This window comes from Ceratotherium simum, chromosome 16, assembly GCF_057802395.1.
Source record: "Ceratotherium simum simum isolate JZ-2026a chromosome 16, ASM5780239v1, whole genome shotgun sequence".
In the NCBI taxonomy this organism is placed as follows: domain Eukaryota; kingdom Metazoa; phylum Chordata; class Mammalia; order Perissodactyla; family Rhinocerotidae; genus Ceratotherium; species Ceratotherium simum.
The window spans coordinates 21,875,285-21,892,346 of NC_141915.1; the positions used below are offsets into that span (position 1 = coordinate 21,875,285).

Below are 17,062 nucleotides of genomic sequence, written 5' to 3' on the forward strand. Positions count from 1 at the left end.
GGAGAGAGGTCAGTATAGATAATGACAAGAATCAAACGAAGGTATTTTAGAAGTTGGAGACCTAAGCATGTCTATACACGCAGAGAAAGGAGGAGCTAGTAGAGAGGAGATGCTGATGATGCTGAGAGAGACGAGATGACAGGTAGAACAAGGCTTAGAGACGGGGAAGGATGAAATCTAGAGCTCGGAGGAAAGACGAGCCTTGATAAGCGTAGAGGCACTTCATCCTCACACTAGAGGGGTGAAGATGGGGGCGGATGAGGCCACGGATGCGTTTGTAAGTGGGACAGGGCTAAGGCAGAATGAGGAAGGAAATCTCACACATGATCACCTTGCTTTTTTCATTGAGGTAGGAGGTGAGGTCTTCTGGGAGCAAAGGGTGGGACGGGGCAGGGAGGGGGCTCAAGGACAGTAATGAGGGTCTTGAGTACCCTTTGAGGGAAATGGGAGAGAGAAAACTGACCAAAGAAAAGCACTAGTGCTGGTGCCGGAATTACTTCACAATAGAAATAACAACTAATCTACTGTTAGTGCGAAGAGCTAAGTTCTCTCCATGCCTTTCTTTTCTCATTCATTCTTTCAACAATCTTCTGAAGCAGGTGCTATTAATTTCTTCATTTTATATAAAGAAAATGAGGCTCAGAGAGTGTCCAAAGATAGAGATGTCGTAAAGTATAGAGGTGGGCTTCAAACTCAAGTCTTACTGCAAAGCCACACTCTTAACCCATCCTGACATCCTCGATGGCTTGAAGCTCCAGTGGCGTTGGAGGCCACACATTTGTAGGGACACCCACGATCGAGGTTGTGTGACTGTTTTGTTTTTTGACTCTACGGAGGTGGAGGGCAAGTGTGGTGGGGTGGAGGTCATGAGAGATGTGGAAAGACACGTCAGAGGTGGTGGTCAGAGAGACTGGAATTGAAGGTTGCAGAGGTGGGGGAATGGGGGGTGGTGACGAGTTGCAGGGATGACAAGGCCAGGGGAGGGGTGGCTGAGACAGAGTGGAGGTGACGGTCATAACCAGGTGCTAACATTCTTCATGATATTGGGGACTGGCCTACAGAGCCAGTGATAATGGGTGTGAAGGGCAAACCAAACGGGCTGAGGTGAGCTTCAAGGCAGGTGGGGCTTGTGCGAGGTGATGGTTGAACAGGGGCGGTGGGCAGGAAGGAGTGTCTCAGTCCTGCCTCGGGGCCTTGTGTGTGGGGGAAAGAGCAGCCTCCACCTGAGAGGGCTGCAGGGTGGTGGTGCTCTGGAGAGACCTTGTTTCGGCTCAGGCCAGGAGAGGGAGGCTCAGTGTCAGAAGGGAGCTTCCTTGCCAACTGGGCTTAGGGATTAATTTACACTGAGGACACTGCTTGGCCCATCCCCTCTGGGAACAGCAGCACACGGCCACACCCCAGTGGGGCTTTGGCTTCACATACACTTTGGTCTCAGTCCAAACTTTGCCCCTTCCTAGTTGTGAAATCTTGGGCTTCAGGATTCAGTAATGCCTGGCATGTAGTCTGGAACTCAAAATATGTTCTTTTCTCCCCTGTTTCCATCCCTCTTCTCTCTGCTGCTGGGGCAGGGTGGTATAAAGTAGAACTGGAAGGGAGAGGGGCTGGCCTCAGGGAACCCTCTCCTGGATCTTGGTGGCGCGGCTGATGCTTCTTCAGGGCTGCAGGGAGACGGTTTGCAGTGTTGGAACCTTCTCCCCAGTTCCCAGGGGCACACTCAGGACCTGTTTCCCTTCCCAAGGGTCTGTGAGTGGACAACCAGGGCTGTTGAGCTGCCTGCCGTCGCAAAGCCCAGCTCCGAGCCAGAGCACCGGGGGCTCCACCTGTGCCACGTGCATGGATGCCAGGAGCTGGGCCCCCGGAAGGTGGCTATGCCCGCCCGGGGTCACGTTGCTGGCCTTCGCCTCTCTGCTCAGCTGCCTGCTCATGTCTGGCCAGGCCAAGGTCTACAGTCGCTGTGAGCTGGCCAGAGCGTTACAGGAGTTTGGCCTGGACGGATACCGGGGATACAACCTGGCTGACTGTGAGAACCCCTCTCCCTGGCTGGTCCTGGGCTTCCTCCACCATCGCTCCCTCCCTCCTCCTCTCCCTCTTCCTCTCACTCCTCCTCTCCCTCGCTCCTTCTCACTCAAGGGGTGTAGCCGTGGGAGCTTTCGATCCTCAGTTCTCATTTGTAATACAAGGAATATGAGATGACACGTAGAGAACACCCAAACTGAGTTAAATACGTAGCAGGCAGGCAACAGGCAGCCAACTCAGAATTGCCCCTTCATTCCCACCCACCCCACCCTCCTTACCACCGACCCCTCCCCTCGCCACCCCCCCCCCCGCCCCCCGCTGCTAAAGGCAGGAGCCAAAGGAACGGAATAGCTTAGTACCCTAATCTTAATTAGGGCACAAGGATCAAAAATTCCCATTGAAGTTTAGGGCCAACTGAGCAATAATACCAAACTTTCCAGGCTGGTGGCTGCTTTGGGAAGCTGTGAAGTACAGCCACATCTGGACTCATCTTCCCTCTAGCTCTAGTCCCCTCTATAGGTCCCACCTGTGTCTTCCTAATCTTGCCTCTGATGATTTAGCTCTTGTCCGTTCATTCCACAAATGTTTCTTGGGCCCCACTATGTGCAGAACAGTGAGACAGCAGCAAGATTGCTGGCCTAGGAGTCAACAGGCCTGAGGTCCAGTCTGGACTCTTGCTGTTTGGTAGCTGTATGTGACCTTGAGTAAGTCACTTTGCCCTCTGAGCTTCAATGCATTCCTTTGTCAAGTAGGCGGGAGGGCGTCTGCCCTGATCACCTCGAGCAGGCGCTGAGGCTCAGAGGAGCTAACGTGTGGGACCCGCACCGTGAGCGCTCTGGTCTGGGTTGGACTTGATCTTCTGACCCACAGGCCTGTGTGTCCACCCTACGCAGGGGTCTGTCTTGCTTACTACACAAGTGGCTTCAACACAGCTGCCGTGGACCACGAAGCTGATGGAAGCACCAACAACGGCATCTTCCAGGTCAACAGCCGGAAGTGGTGCAGGAATTTCGATCCAGAGGCCCCCAACCTGTGCCAGATGTACTGCTCCGGTAGGCTGGGCCTGAGTCTGGGGCCGCTGCACCAGCCTCTGCTGCTCCCTCGTTTTCCTTGCTCCTCCTGCCTTCATCTCTGAGTGGACCTGCTGGGCCCAGCGAGGAGAGTGGGATGGGGCAAGTGATGAGGGTGGGTCCTCCATGAATCTGATTTGGGGTCCCAGATGGGAGACTGTCCTGAGAGCTATAGGAATGGAGGGGGGATTGCTTTTGATTGTGGGGGAAGTGATGGAGTGAAACCTGTGCTTCTGGAGGAGTCAGGAGACAGGGTGGGGTTTAGGATGGAGGAAGGTGTATGTGTTATCTGTGCGTGTGTGTGAGGGAGAGACAGACAGACAGGCTCTGGATGTCCAGCTCTGCCCCTGCTCCCTCATCATTTTCTCTCCCCAGACTTGTTGAATCCTGACCTCAAGAATGCTGTTATCTGTGCCATGAAGATAACTCAAGAGCCCCGGGGTCTGGGCAGCTGGTAAGTAACTTGGGCTGGAGCCCCTCAAGGCAGTGTGGCCAGGACTGGAGGACAGAAGCAGGGAACTGAACTTTTCTGAGTGTGCACTTTGTCCCAGGCACCATTCCGTGGCTTCACAATCTGCACAACTTCTTTCAGCGGTAGGGATTATTACCACTGAAGTATTTACAGACCACACACTGAGTTTCAGGGAGGATAAACAATTCACCGGAGGTCATGCAGCCAAGCCTGGCTCTTCCAAGATTTGCCTCTGTTGGGAAGCCTGCCTTCAGGTCCACTAGACCTGGGTCTAGTAAACCTTTATTTTTTTTTTTTTTTGGCTGAGGAAGATTTGCCCTGAGCTAACATCTGTTGCCAATTTTCCTCTTTTCTCTCTCTCTTTTTTTTTTCTTGCTTGGGGAAGATTCACCCTGAGCGAACATCTGTGCCAGTCTTCCTCTATTTTTTTGTGTGGGGGTCGCCGCCACAGCATGGCTGCCCACGAGTGGTATAGGTCTGCGCCTGGGAACTGAAACTGAGCTGCAGAAGCAGAGCGCGCTGAACTTAACCACTAGGCAAGCCCCATTGTTTGTTTGTTTTTTAACTGTGGCATCTTTGTCTAAACTAACTTTTATATAAAAGTCCAAGATGTACAACAGATCAAAGAAGAGGTTCCCTGCTTGAAGCATGGGTGGAGCGCCCCAGAGCCTCACCCTGTCAGCCTTCTCTTTTCCCATCTCTGTCCCACAAGATGGCCTTTGAAGCCATCCTCACAGGCAAGGGAGTTGGATGAGCATCCGACGGGGCATTGGACTAGATCGCTAGTTCACAGAGCAGCCTCTGAGGCAGTGGCCCTCTAGCTTCCCATCCTCTTCTGATGAGAGTTTCCCTACTTAGAGCAACGAAACTCACTTTCCTCACATTTCTGGATGAGCAACCAGCAGAGGGCAGAAGGTGGGGCAGGTAAAATACTCTAGGTGGTTGGAGCATCAGAACCTTGGACAGATGTGATAGTGACCAGGCTGGTAAGATAATTTGGAAGGCTTTAACTGTCAGCCCAAGAGTAGAAGGAAGAGGAGAGACTAGAGGCAGGGGACGAGTGGGGAAAGCTGTGCAGGAGTCCAGGTGAGAGATATGGAGTCTGGACTAGGATAATTGCATGAGTGATGGACAGGAGATGGGTTGGGTATGAGGGCTGTGGAGGAGGACTAGAGACAGCTGACGTGGCCACTGAGGGAGAGGAGGAGGTGAAAATGACTGTGAATATAGAGAAGGTCTGAGATGGGCCTTGACAATGGCCACAGCTTTGGAGAGGTGTTGGTTTGAGAACAGTTGAAGCCCCAGGAACTGAGTCTGGAGTGAGGCAGGTTCAGCAGGACATGATGCACATCTATAAAATCAGGAAGGGTGAGGGCAGGCTCAAGCAGGAATCCAAGGTGCCTTCGAGGCACCACCCTGGGATGGAAGAAACAGGTCCTTTTGGGTTAAATCAAAGAACAACTCTCTTTTCTACACTAGGAGTACATTCGTGGCATGTATAACCCCTGAGAGGTGGCTGAGGCTGATGAAAGGAAGTTGTCCCAGAGGGTAGAATGGGTGCTGTTTATTCCTTCCACACGCATGCATAGAGAACTCATCTGCGCCAGGCTCTGTGCTGGGCGCTGGGCTTCAGAGGTGGCTGAGACCCAAGTCTTTGCCCTCAAGGGTCTCATGTCTAATGAGAGAGTCTAATGGAAGAGACAAACAAGCCAGCTGACCACTCTTGGTTGATAGATCTACAGAGGTCCTTTAAGGACACTCTCATCACTGGGCTCTTTGACATTGACATCATGGAAGACCCTAGTTAGCAAAGTTCCAAAACTCCTGGGAACTTGGGACCCCAGGATCTTGCTTATCTTCCTCAAGATGCCAGTGTGATGCTGAAACAAGGAAATGGTCCTGAAAGAGCCTATAAGCTATAGTTACCAACAACTGAAAGACCCAGATTGGTAGCCAAGGAGAATTGGGTGTGGGTGCAGTTCTGTCATATACTAGCTGTGGAGCTTGGCAAGTAATTTTGCATCTGTCTCAGTTTTTCATTAGAAATAAAGGGAACATAATATCTGCCCAATCTTCCTTATAGGGCTGCTGGGTGGGAGGTGGATAAATGGTGATGGATCTGACAGTGCTATATAAACTGTAAAGCGCTGTACACATCAGGTGGCATCATTGTCAGCAGAAGCAGCATAAGGTAGGAAGAGAGCATTGAACTGGGGCTCTGGACCCCAGGACTCCAGGCCTTTGCCACTGACTTCTAGGTGAACTTGAGCAAATTACTCTGTATTTTCATTGATAAAATATGGAGACTAGATAGATGACTTTTTAAGGGCTATTCTCTTCCTTTCTCACTTCTTCTAGTGGGTTCTTTGCTAGTTGACACTGTTTACTTGACTCTCTTCCCCTTGCTAGCCCATTTCCTCACTTCACTTCTGGTTTAGAGCCCACGCCTCCTTCCTATTCTTCTCTGAGCAGGGACTGAAGGCTGCAGCTGATTAGTTCTCTCCTCTTCCCCATCCTCCATCCTCAGGGAGGCCTGGAGGCATCACTGCCAGGGCAAGGACCTCAGAGACTGGGTGGATGGCTGTGACTTCTAGGATCCTCTCTGGATAGACCAGGCCCTGCACAGCAGGCTGGGAGACGTGGTTTGGTTCCTGACCCAGGCGGGGGAAGACAAGCCAACTAATAAAGTATAGTTTAACATAAGTGTGGTTCTCGGCTCTCACTGTGTTTCCAGGTGGCTTGTTGGAACCAGAGCATCTCAGGATTTCTTCACCTGTCCACCTGGCCCGGGCTTCAGGTGGGCTCCAAAAAGCCTCCCTTGGGAGGCTTACCTCTACTCCTGGAGGCCTGGGGAGTCAGTGCCTCCCTTGTCCACACCTGGCAGAGTTTCCTAGACCCTTTACCTGGATCTAGGTTTGCCAGATTTAGCAAAATGAACAAACAAATAAAAAACAAACAACGATGATAACAAAAACAGGATGCCCGAGTTAAATATGTATTTCAGATACACAACAAAAAATTTTACTATAAGCAGGTCTCAAATACTGCATGGGACAAACTTACATTAAAAAATGATTTGTTGTGTACCTGAAATTCAAATTTAGCTAGGTGTCCTATATTTTATCTGATAACCCTACCTAGGTCTGGTGTTGTATACCTCTGGCTTGTTTGGGAGGGTCCTTGGGACACATTTTCTGTGGCTCTGGTCATACAGGGTGGTCATGGTGCCTTGGCCCTCCAGCTGGTGATCGCGAACACACTAATGGCCAGCAAGGGGTGGTGCACCGTGACTGGAGATGACCACCAGAGGCTTCAGCTGCACCTCTTACCCTGCTCTCCAGTGCCCTCTAGCAACAAGAGATTCAAGTGCCACTGACAGTGATGGTGGCCGTCATATCCTGCATAAGGAAGCCACCACTTGTGCTGCTGACCACTGCTGGGAGGCTGGAGGATGGGGTGGAGGGCACGGGTGGCTTTCAGGCAGAAAACTGCAGTTCTCTGCCTTCCTTAATACGTGGGAAGCTCAGACGGAGGCAACACTGTCTCCTATTTACCTAGAGCTCAGTGTCTCAGGTTCTTTGGGATGGACTGTGTTTGAAGGAGGAAGGTCGGCAGAGTCTCAGGATCACCGTGGATGTGGTGGCAAGAGCAGCAACTGAGGTGATGTCTGAGAGAGACTGACCCCTGAGTTCAGATTGTAGATTCTTCTGGAAAGGCCTAGAGAACCCCCTGCAAGCACTGAACTGTTGATTGAGGCACGGCTGGTGACTCCCAGGGAGAAGAGAAGACTATGATGTTGACCACACCCTCCCTACCCACCCGCCGTCTCCAAATGCCACTGATCAGCATCCACAATTGGTGAGGCAGTCCAGTCTCCTTCCACTGCTGGTCTGGTGTTGGGCCACTCCCATCCCCAGGGTATTAGCTGGCCCTGCCTTTTGTCCCATGCTGGCTTTTGGTTCTGCAAGTGGAAATCTTGCCTCTAAGTCAAGCCGATGGTAAAGCTTGAGGACTGCTCATACAAGTGGACAGTGGTGAAGGACCAACTCCTTGCTGGGAGTAGGGCATTGTAGCGATCAATCTCTAATGGATCCATTCTCATTAAGTCACAGGTAGGGACATAATGCTCTCTTTAACATTAAGGCAAACCCTGTGTGCCTACCATGTGCCATGCATTATCTAATCTAGACCCTGGAACAATAACTGTGATGGAGGTACCACTATTATCCTCATTTTACAGATAAGGAACAGAGGCTCAGAGGAGATAAATTTGCACCCAGGTCAATATGACTCCATGTTTGCTCTTGGTCACTGTACTTTGCTGAGAGGTGGTTGTCCTAGGTCACCTGCACCCTTCTCTCTCCCTCACCTGACTGGAGACCCCTGGCCCATCATCTTTGGATGGTTCATACCCTCTACTTCAACTTCACTTTCGACTTTTGTTGCCTGCAACCACCTGAGTGCTCCACTGGATCCCGTTCGTCCAGGAGTAGGTGGAGTGAGGCCCTTGGAACCAAAGGGAGAGTTGTTAGGAAGTCTTGAAGGCTCTGGGCTGGCAAGATGACCTCAGGGCCACTCCAGGTGGGGCTGGGCAGAGGTCAGGCCTGGATAAGGGATCCTGGGTTGGGTGGTTGACCAGGAGCAGGAGCAGACGGAAGAGGGGCATCCAGGGGAGATTGTGCTGGCCAAAGCCAGGGAGCCTTCACCTGTGCATGAGTGTTAAATGGTGTACAGGTCCACCTGGAAGTCCCAATTCCGGAGTGAGGCGCTCAGGTTGGTTGGAGAAATCAGGCTATGTCCTGGCGTCTCCCTGCTTCCACATCACTCTCTCATCCCACGTTCCATTGGTCATTATGTCCTGTCTATTATACCTTTTTAATATGTCTGGAAACTGTCCCTCCTTTCTATCCCACATACCACTACTTTAAATCAGGCCCCCATCACTCCTTTCCTAGGACAATTGCAATGGCCTCGTAAGGGTGTCCCTTGCCATCCCACCTCCTCCCTTAGACTGAGCTTTCCGGCTGGTTACTCCCTAGCATCCAGGCCCCAGTGGCTTTTCTCACCCTCAGGTTAAAGTCCAAGTTCCCTGGCTTGGTACACACGGTCTTTCATGACCCAGGCTCAGCTGCCCCCTACAGATTCATCTCTCCACCGTCATAGCTGGCGTGCATCCCTGGCATTTAGTTCCCTGAGAGGAGCATGATGCTTCATACCTTTCACCATCACTTTACCATTCTTCCCTCATTCATTATACTCCAGGTGGTAAATGCCATCCTTTGATGCAACAAACTTGTTTTAACCACAGAGCCTTCACACCTGCTGCTCTGTCTTCCTGGAATGCCAGTTCCCCAGATCTTTGAGTGCCTATTCTTTTCTCTTCAGTCAGGTATTGTCTCAATGTCACCTCTCAGAGTAACTTCTCTGACCCACAGCTGAAGGATCCTCTCCCCTCCTTGTCACTGTCTTACCACCACAGCATGTATTACTATCTGAGGCTATTTTATGCACATACGAATTTATGCACATCCTTTTTCCAGTCTCCTCATACTAGACTGTAAGCACCACGAGGGCAGGAAATTTGTCTATTCCTTCTATCCCCAGCACATAGAAAAGTACTTGGCACATAGTAGGTACTCAATGAATGAATGAACCTGCTGAATGCATGCATTAATTCAGCAATGAGGGAAGAATGGTAGGCCCTCAGCTAATGCCTGTAGAATCAGTGGATGAATGGGTCCTGATACCTTGTTTCAATATAGCAGCAACTCATTCGATGGTATTAAGTACTAGTGATGTGTCAGGCCCTGGGCATCCCTCCAGATGGACCCACTGCCCCTCCTGAGCCCTCTTGGGAAGACTCTCTATATCTCAGGGGGACCACCCTGGCTGCTTTTCATCCAAGTCCCACTCGCCTCTCCCTTGGCCATGTCTTGGAGCAGAGGGGCTTCAGCACAATTTGGGAAGAGCCGGTACAATGGGTTTTTTCCCTCTTGGGAAAGTCACTCCACCTCTCTGAGCCTCAGTGTTCCTCATGGGCAAGAGGAGCTGATAAAGGCCACCTTGCACTGTGGTATCGACTACAGAGTGTAGAGAGAGCAGTGAGGCACCTAGGCCAGGGCCTGGTGCAGACTGGGGGCTTGAGAAATGCTGGCCCCTTGTCTGGTTTCCCTGAGCTCTGGGGGTGCTGAGTTCCAGCCCACCTGGGGAGGAATGGTGGACACACGTCCTGCCTGCCCTGGTGACCAGGGCAAACTTGGGAGGCCTGCACCATATCCTCGTCACTGTTTGCTGAGAAGGAGAAAGAGGAGAGGGGAGACTGTGGGGAGAAGGAGCGGAAGGAGAAGGGGGATGGTTTGGATAAAGTGGCAGAAATTTCTATGGGAAGTGGGGAGAATCAGGTGAATTTTTGTCACGTTTCTTAGTGCAAGTCACCTTCTTCTTGGACTAGTTTGGCTCCAGGAGACTAGTTTGAAATGAGCTTTTCTATATCTTTTGTGCTACAGGTAGAGTGAACTTTCCAGGGGATGATTAGCTTGCTAAGGTCCCCTCTCTGCCTGTAAGGACAAGTAGAGTTGAGTGGGGCAGAGGCTCCCGGCAGCCAAGGGAGGCTGTGCCGAGCACTCTTCTAGGTCTGAGGTCCCCGTGATCTGCCTGTGAGATCCATTCCCTCAGCTGGATAATAGCTGGGTTTTTTTTCCATTCTGGGCACTGGCCGAGGCTCCTGGAGAGGAAGACTGTGGGAGGCTGGCCCAGTCAGATGGGGTCCAGCACTTACTGGACACCTTCTATAGAGTGGCTATGTGCCATCACTTCTTGCCCACCACTTCTTGCCTATGGCCCACATTGCAAACTGAGCACAAGCCTCTATTCTACTATGTGGCCAGGAATCCTTCCTGACACTTCAATGGCAGCTGCTCTTGATGGAGTTGGCATGTAGGATGGGACTTCATCATCTCCAACCTACCATGTGTCAGGCATCACACTGGTACTTTCCATAGTTTATCTCACTGCCCTCGCAGCATCCCTAGGAGGTAGAGATTGTCATCCCCATTTTTAGGAGGAAACAGAGTCCCAGAGAAGTTCTCGAGTTTGCCCAAGGTGACGCAGTTGGTGGAGTTGGGATTTGGATGGGGCTGTTGGACTCCAAAGGCTGTGCTTTGTCCTCAGCATGTCCTAGCCTCCTTAGCTGGAGTGGCCCTTGGATTCTTAGCTGGCTGGATCCCTGGGGTGGGAAGGCACAGCAGGGGGAGGGCAGTGGAGGGACAGCTCACTCCTATCCAGCAGAGATCCATCCTTCTGCAGACCCAGGTTCTCCTCTGCCTCCAAGCCTTTGCTCAGGTATCTCCTCTGCCTCCAAGCCTTTGCTCAGGTATCTCCTCTGCAAACTGCCCAGAACTTCCACCCATCTTTCAAGGCTTCAGCCAAAACCTCCTTCACCTCAGCCCGGCAGGCAGACCCGGGTGCCTCTTCTCCAACGGGTGCACTAGGCCTGGAGCGCCTCCACAGTAGCTCTCGCTGCTCAGGTTCTTGTGTGCCTGTCTATCGCCTACCTCTATCCGACTAGACCCTGAGCGCTCCGAGATTGTGACCTCCTGACATATGAACCCCCAGAGCCTGGCACAGTGCCTGGAACATAGTGGGCTCAGAGAAAGTGCTCATGGAGTGAGGGAGTCCAGCAGAGACCCCAGCATGGGGCTGGAAGTTTTCTTCCAGCAGTTTCTTGACCCTCTTCCCTCTAAGGCGGGTTGAGCTGGGTATGCTTTGGTGCCCACCAATCACTTTGTCTTGGGCCAATTTGAACTTGATATATTTCCTTTTGTAAAGAAGCCAGAAAGTATGAATTACACTAAAGACAAATGGCCCAGAATGGTGATAAGTTAGCCCAATGAGCCACTTCCTTCAGAGGCATGGCGTGGAGAGCAGCTTCCAGGAGGCAAGACGCCCAAATTCCCCATTCCAAAGCATCACTCACAGTCATCGTCAGGGGGTGGATTTAGTAACATTTTTTTAAACAAAATGCACCATTGCAGTCCTGTTCAGAAACGAATGAGATGCCAACAGTGGTGTGTGTCTGGGGCCTCAACGGCAGCTGGAGAACATTGTGCATGCATTTCTCACATGCAGTGGCCATGTTCCTCAGGAACCAGGCCACGGAGATGTTTGCAAAGTGATGCTACAGTTGCTTTCTATGTATGCAGGTTAGTCAGCCCTCGAAATCTCCACATGCATAAAGTAATTTTATGAAATCACATCTCCAAGATTCTCTGTTCATATTCATTTTCTGCTTGTTCATTCATTGTTCCATCTGTGAACTCACTAACACACAAGCTGTCACAGGTGCCAAAGGTTTAAAAAAATTTATGGGAGGAAACCTTGAAATTGATCAAATCCTATCTATCCTTTTTTTCCTCCTGTAAGTTGAAAAATGGCAGTCATTATGTCATTTTAGGAGAAGAAACGCTGCTTGCTTTTGGGGTCCTGTGGTGTTCTTTTGGAGGAGAGCTTAGCACTTTCTAGACCAGGGTAGCTTTGCCTAGAATCAGTGCATCCCTAGAGGATCACAGATGGGCCATCGGGGTCCATAACTCTCCTAAAATCGTATGCAAAATTTTATGTATATCCATGTGTCTCTGTGCATTTTTTCTGGGGAGAGAGTTCATAGCTTTCACCTTGTTTTTAACACAAACAAGATTAAGAATCAATGTTATACAGGGGAAAAAAAAAGAAAAGAAAAGAAAAGATAGAAAGTATATACCTTAGCTCATTTAATCCTCTTAATTACCCTGAAAACTAGGCACCATCACCTTCACTATTTAGATGGGAAATAGAGGCTCTGAGCAGAAAATGAAATATTTGCTTAGATATCTGACACCCCTTCTCAACTTAGACCCATAGACTATTAGAGCTGGGATGCACCAAAGAGGTTATCTGTCCATTTTCCACCCCCTCTCCTTTTATAGAGGAGGAAACTTAGGTCCAGAGAAGTGAAGTAGATTGTCCAAAGTTATAGGGTCAATTTACAGCAGAAATGAGTTAGAAATTCAGTCCTTTGACTCTCTGTCTAAAGCCTTTGCCAATCTATTGCTTTGTTCTTGCAAAGCCAGTGAGCAGAGGTTTCACCGAGTGTTAAACAGAATTAGTAAGAGACTCTCCTCCTGTCACCTGTCCTCAGGCTGGGTTGGTTTCCACTGATCTGTTTCATAGTCCCCAAAGACATTATGGTCCCAGACACACTCAACCTATTAGCCTTAGGAATACACAAATGCATGCACAAAATGATTCCATGTGCCAGGAACCTCAAATGAGCAGGCAGAAAGCCATCAGCTACATAAATCCACCCTCGGCTTGGGAAATGTCTTCACAGACGCTTGGAGAGCAGAGGAAGGAGTCTGAAGGACTTGAGCCATGATACACCCCTCAGCCTGGTGACCAGGTCCTTCATCCTTTGGCACCTGCCTATCTCTCAGTGGTCATTTTGGACACTTTCCCCTTTCTTGGCCCAGGTCCCCTGGACCCACATGCAGTCGCCTGTGCCTTCTCCAGCACCTCCATAGTCGTCTGTTTATTCGTTAGTGCTCCCTGCTCAGATGATAAATTCCCTGAGGGCAAGTGCCCGGCACATGACAGACGGACAATAGGGGCCGCATGAGTGGTAAACTTGTGTTCTTCGTGTGTTTCCCCTTCCTTTGCTGCCCTGCTCCCTTCCAACTGTGCCAGGAAGCTTGTTCTGCAGCACAGAGTGAGTGGACCTGGCTTGGTAGCATACCCACCCCCTGTGGAAGCAAATTCCTTGGCCTCTCAGAGCCTCCCTGCTTCTCTGTAATGGAGGAACACATTCTGGGCTTTCTGGAGGCCCTTACTTCTGCTGAGTTTATAGATGCATTCCTCAAAACGAAATTGAAGTCTCTGAGCCTGTGGAGGAAGAGGTCCCACGTTTCTCCTGGGGCCTCTAGGCTCCGGCAGGCTGAGCTGACCTGTACCAAGATCACACCTGTGGGGGGGCCTGCCTCTGACTTCCTCCCTCCCAGCTGCCGAGAATCATATCAGAGACCCTCCGTAGACCCTTTCTCACTAGGCACATTCATAGTTAAGGCTCTTACAAAAATAGCTTCAAGCTGGAAAGAGGAAAATAAAAGGACTCCAGCCTCTCTCTGCCAAAAACAACACGCGACAGCGTGGAAGCAGCCTGCTCGGTCCTGGCGTGGCTCCTCGTGGAAATGCTTCTTCCTTTCGCTCTCCCCAACTGCAACAAACTCCACTGACTGTTGCTGAGGTCATGTGCCATTATTTTGTTGTTTGATTGATTGGTTGATTTATCTGTCTGACCCTTTGAGGTCACTGATGATTCAACCATGTGGTTTGGGCTCGTGATCGTTCCAAACTCCTGGCCTTTGTGTCATCATTTGGGTCACTCTTGAAAACTTGACACATCCTCCAGTCTCTTCTGTCTGCCCAATCTCTCCAGGTCTTCACTAAGGAAATGATTACACACACAGCTCCTTGTTTGAAACGATGATAATAAAAACCACTCGACCACTCCCAGGAATTCAGGCACGCAACTATGTCTTTGGTTAACAACCAGTTAATAATAATCAGTAGTTGGCAATTGATTTGTTCTCTCGAATTTCTTATCTTTTTTTCTTTAAACAAGTTAAGCTCGTAGACCCGCTCCAAGATGAACAAAGCCAGAATCCCCATATCAGAAGGGGCACATACATATGTGAGGCCTGAAGCAATCCAAACCTGATAGAATATTCTTTGCTCCATCCCAAATTGATTTGAAGTTGTTTTTTGTTTGAAAAGGAAGCCAGAAATCCAATGAAGCAGTTCAAATTGCAACTTAAGCTATAGATTTTAAAAAATTTATGAAACTCTTAAACTGGAGCAAGGCAGAAGCATCGAGAGAGAGAGAGAGAGAGAGAGACACTGAATGGCAGAGCGGGGACCAGAAGCCTGAACCCCCGTCTAGCTTTCTGTGCATCTGTGCCTGAGGAGGAGGGCACAAACTACATTAGACCTTTCTTCCCGGCTTTGGGGGAGGCTCTGAGTTGGGAGTGGTGGGGGGAATGGGGGAAAGTGAGAGGTGAGGCCACAGGAACTGTCCCTATGGAAACAGCATGATGCCCTGAGGACAAGGATTCTGCCTGAACAGGAAGCTCTCTCTGGCCACAGAGGGGCTTGAAAGGGCATGCCACCTCCCCACCGAAGGACCTTCCCAACCTCCTTTCCCCCCTGGACAGCCTCTCAGGAATCATGGGGAAGAAGGCAGATGCACATGTGACCTCTGCAGGGACAAGCAGGTCTGTTTGATGGGGGTGAGGAGGTGGGGTGTAGAGAGGTTTGGGAAAGGCAGGGGCATGGGAGGGAGGCCACGCTGGGGCCTGTGTCCAGCCTGAGTTCACTGACAGGGTCAGGAAGAGTTGGGACAGAAGATAGAAGAGCAGAGGGACGTGGAGGCCTCCTCACGGTTTTCGGGTCTGGGCAGCGTTCTCTGCTCCCCCCTTCTTCAGGCCATACGCCTATGGTCCAGGACAGAGTCTTCCAGACAGTGGGCCGCGACCTGTTAGTGGGTTGTGAAGTCATTGACAAGGTTGCAATCAATAGTTTTTAAAGATTTAGAATAGACTAGAACACAGAGTGTACACATTTTGTAAAAGTAAGTGTTGGTGCATAAAACTTTATATGTATATATACAAAATCGGTGGGTTTTGACCGGGCAGGTCTGGCCCTTTCCTAAGCCTACGAGGAGAGAGACCTGAGTGTGGGGAAAAGGCAGAAGTGACACAGCCATTTCCACAAGACCAGCTTTTAATATGACTGTGATTGGAAGCACGAATAAATAAACGCCAGAGAAAATGGAAAAACCAAACCAAACCAAACCTCAGAACATCAAAACCAAAAATCAGAAAACAAAACAAACAGAACAGACTTCTGACAGATGAACAAGAAAAAAGCCCCCCGAAAGAAACAGAATCAGACTGTACAAGCCGTGTCACAGGGAGAGCAGAACGACGGGGGCGCCACGAAGGAGTCCCAGAGTCACCCTGGCCACCGTGCCTCCATCACAGGTGCTGGGAGGGGGTGGCCCTGGTCACCCCGTGGGCCAGCTTGGGGGAAAGGGGCTTGTGGGCAGGTCGAGAACCTTCACAGACCACAGGAGGACCAGACGTAGTCGAGAGTTCTACGGTTTCCTTCTGGATTGGGCAGTTGTGGCTCCAGCGTGGCCTCAGGGTGACTTGGGCTGGAACCTGGTCCCACTGCATGGCTGCAGAGTGGCTGCTGGACACCGCACAGAGGAGTGTCACACACAGAGACAGACGTGGAGGTGGCGCCGTGAGGAGTCTGGGCATGCAGGTGCTTTATACATCTGGCAGTGAGATGTGATGGCAGGTTGGTTCTTGGACAGTTCCAGAGTGTGACTCATTTCTCCTAGGAGGGACGCACGGCGGTGCCCGAGGACGCGGCATGTCAGCCGTGGCCGTAGCGAGGTTTGGCAGAGAGTTTGTTATGTGTGCATAGGGGGCTCTTGCTTCTTTCCGTCATCAGGGGCCATACCACCTGAGCCTGCGGTCCCCTGTGCTGGGTCTCGGGCCTCAAGGTCTGTTTGGGGGGTGCCGGGTGGGCCGGGGGCTGTCAGCAGGCAATTTCCTCCAAAGTCCCCAGGGCCGTCTGCAGGGGCACATTCACAGTGTGGCTGATGGTTTCAGAGTGGTTTGGCATCGTGTCACAAGTGCTCTGGAGGGAAGGGGAAAGTGGGCGTTTATATTCATTCAGCAAAAATTCATCATGATGTCACTGGCAGCCCTGGGAACTGCTCCCCACTTCCGGGCTCTGCCGTGGCACGGCTGCTCCGGCCCCAGATTTCTCACGCGCCGGTTTACCATCTTGGGGCATGAGGCTGAAGAATCCTCAACATTGTCCACCTAGGTGCCCCCCAGGGTGGGGAGAGGGCTCCCTGGTGATGGGGTTAGCAGCTGGTTTGACCTTCTTTCCTAGAGGTCCCCTGATGTGCCACCTGAAGCCACATCTGAGTGGTGTCTATCCTGGGGGCTGGATGGCCCCCTCCTGCTCTTGTCCTTGGGGGCCTCCGTTGGGGCCTACCTGGGGTGGAGGAGGTGCAGCCCGTGGCTAGGCCTGGGGCAGGGCGTGCCAATCGCTGACGCCAAGCAGGAAGGGCGGAGGCCCCCAACAGCCAGAACCAGAGCTGGTCCCAGCTGCCCCAAGGACCTTTAGGGTTAGGCTGGCCCCAGGGAGAAGTCATCTTGGGTCCCTGAGCAGGGTGGGGCTGAGGTGGCCGTGAGTCTTCGGGGCGATTCCCAGGCTGCAGTGGGCAGGAGGCTGGGAGGGATGGGAGCAGAGAGACTGGCCAGGAGGCTGTGCCAAGAAACTAGGGGGGATTTGATGAGGACGGGCGAGGGCCCGGAGGGGAGGGTATGACACTGAGACATTCTGAAGGCAGGAGGAGGGTGGGGGTGGGGGAGGGAACCTCCACTTGCTGAGC

The 17,062-nt window shown here is 51.3% G+C and overlaps 2 protein-coding genes across 3 annotated transcripts in view; one reads left to right on the forward strand and one right to left on the reverse strand.

The window, feature by feature from the left end:
• The first annotated feature begins 1,746 nt into the window (after positions 1-1,746).
• Positions 1,747-6,152, forward strand: SPACA3 (sperm acrosome associated 3). Its single transcript, XM_014796363.2, has 4 exons — positions 1,747-2,020; positions 2,910-3,068; positions 3,462-3,540; positions 6,086-6,152. Exons 1-4 carry the CDS (start codon positions 1,834-1,836, stop codon positions 6,150-6,152), a joined length of 492 nt encoding a protein of 163 aa, XP_014651849.1. The 5' UTR covers positions 1,747-1,833.
• A 9,120-nt stretch (positions 6,153-15,272) lies between these two features.
• Positions 15,273-17,062, reverse strand: part of ASIC2 (acid sensing ion channel subunit 2) — a 992,920-nt gene continuing 991,130 nt past the window's right edge. For both annotated transcript variants that reach the window (XM_087440196.1, XM_004441883.3), the window contains exon 10: positions 15,273-16,296. In XM_087440196.1, the coding sequence (XP_087296322.1) occupies positions 16,195-16,296 (102 nt within the window). In that variant the 3' untranslated portion in view covers positions 15,273-16,194. The remainder of the gene's footprint in view (positions 16,297-17,062) is intronic.

What these genes read in the sequence shown, in the direction of transcription:
- SPACA3 (XM_014796363.2), top strand. Translation starts at nt 1,834, where the DNA reads ATGGATGCCAGGAGCTGGGCCCCCGGAAGGTGGCTATGCCCGCCCGGG. An exon ending in GGGATACAACCTGGCTGACT is followed by an intron (nt 2,021 to 2,909) that starts GTGAGAACCCCT and finishes CACCCTACGCAG; the next exon opens with GGGTCTGTCTTGCTTACTAC. An exon ending in GTGCCAGATGTACTGCTCCG is followed by an intron (nt 3,069 to 3,461) that starts GTAGGCTGGGCC and finishes TTCTCTCCCCAG; the next exon opens with ACTTGTTGAATCCTGACCTC.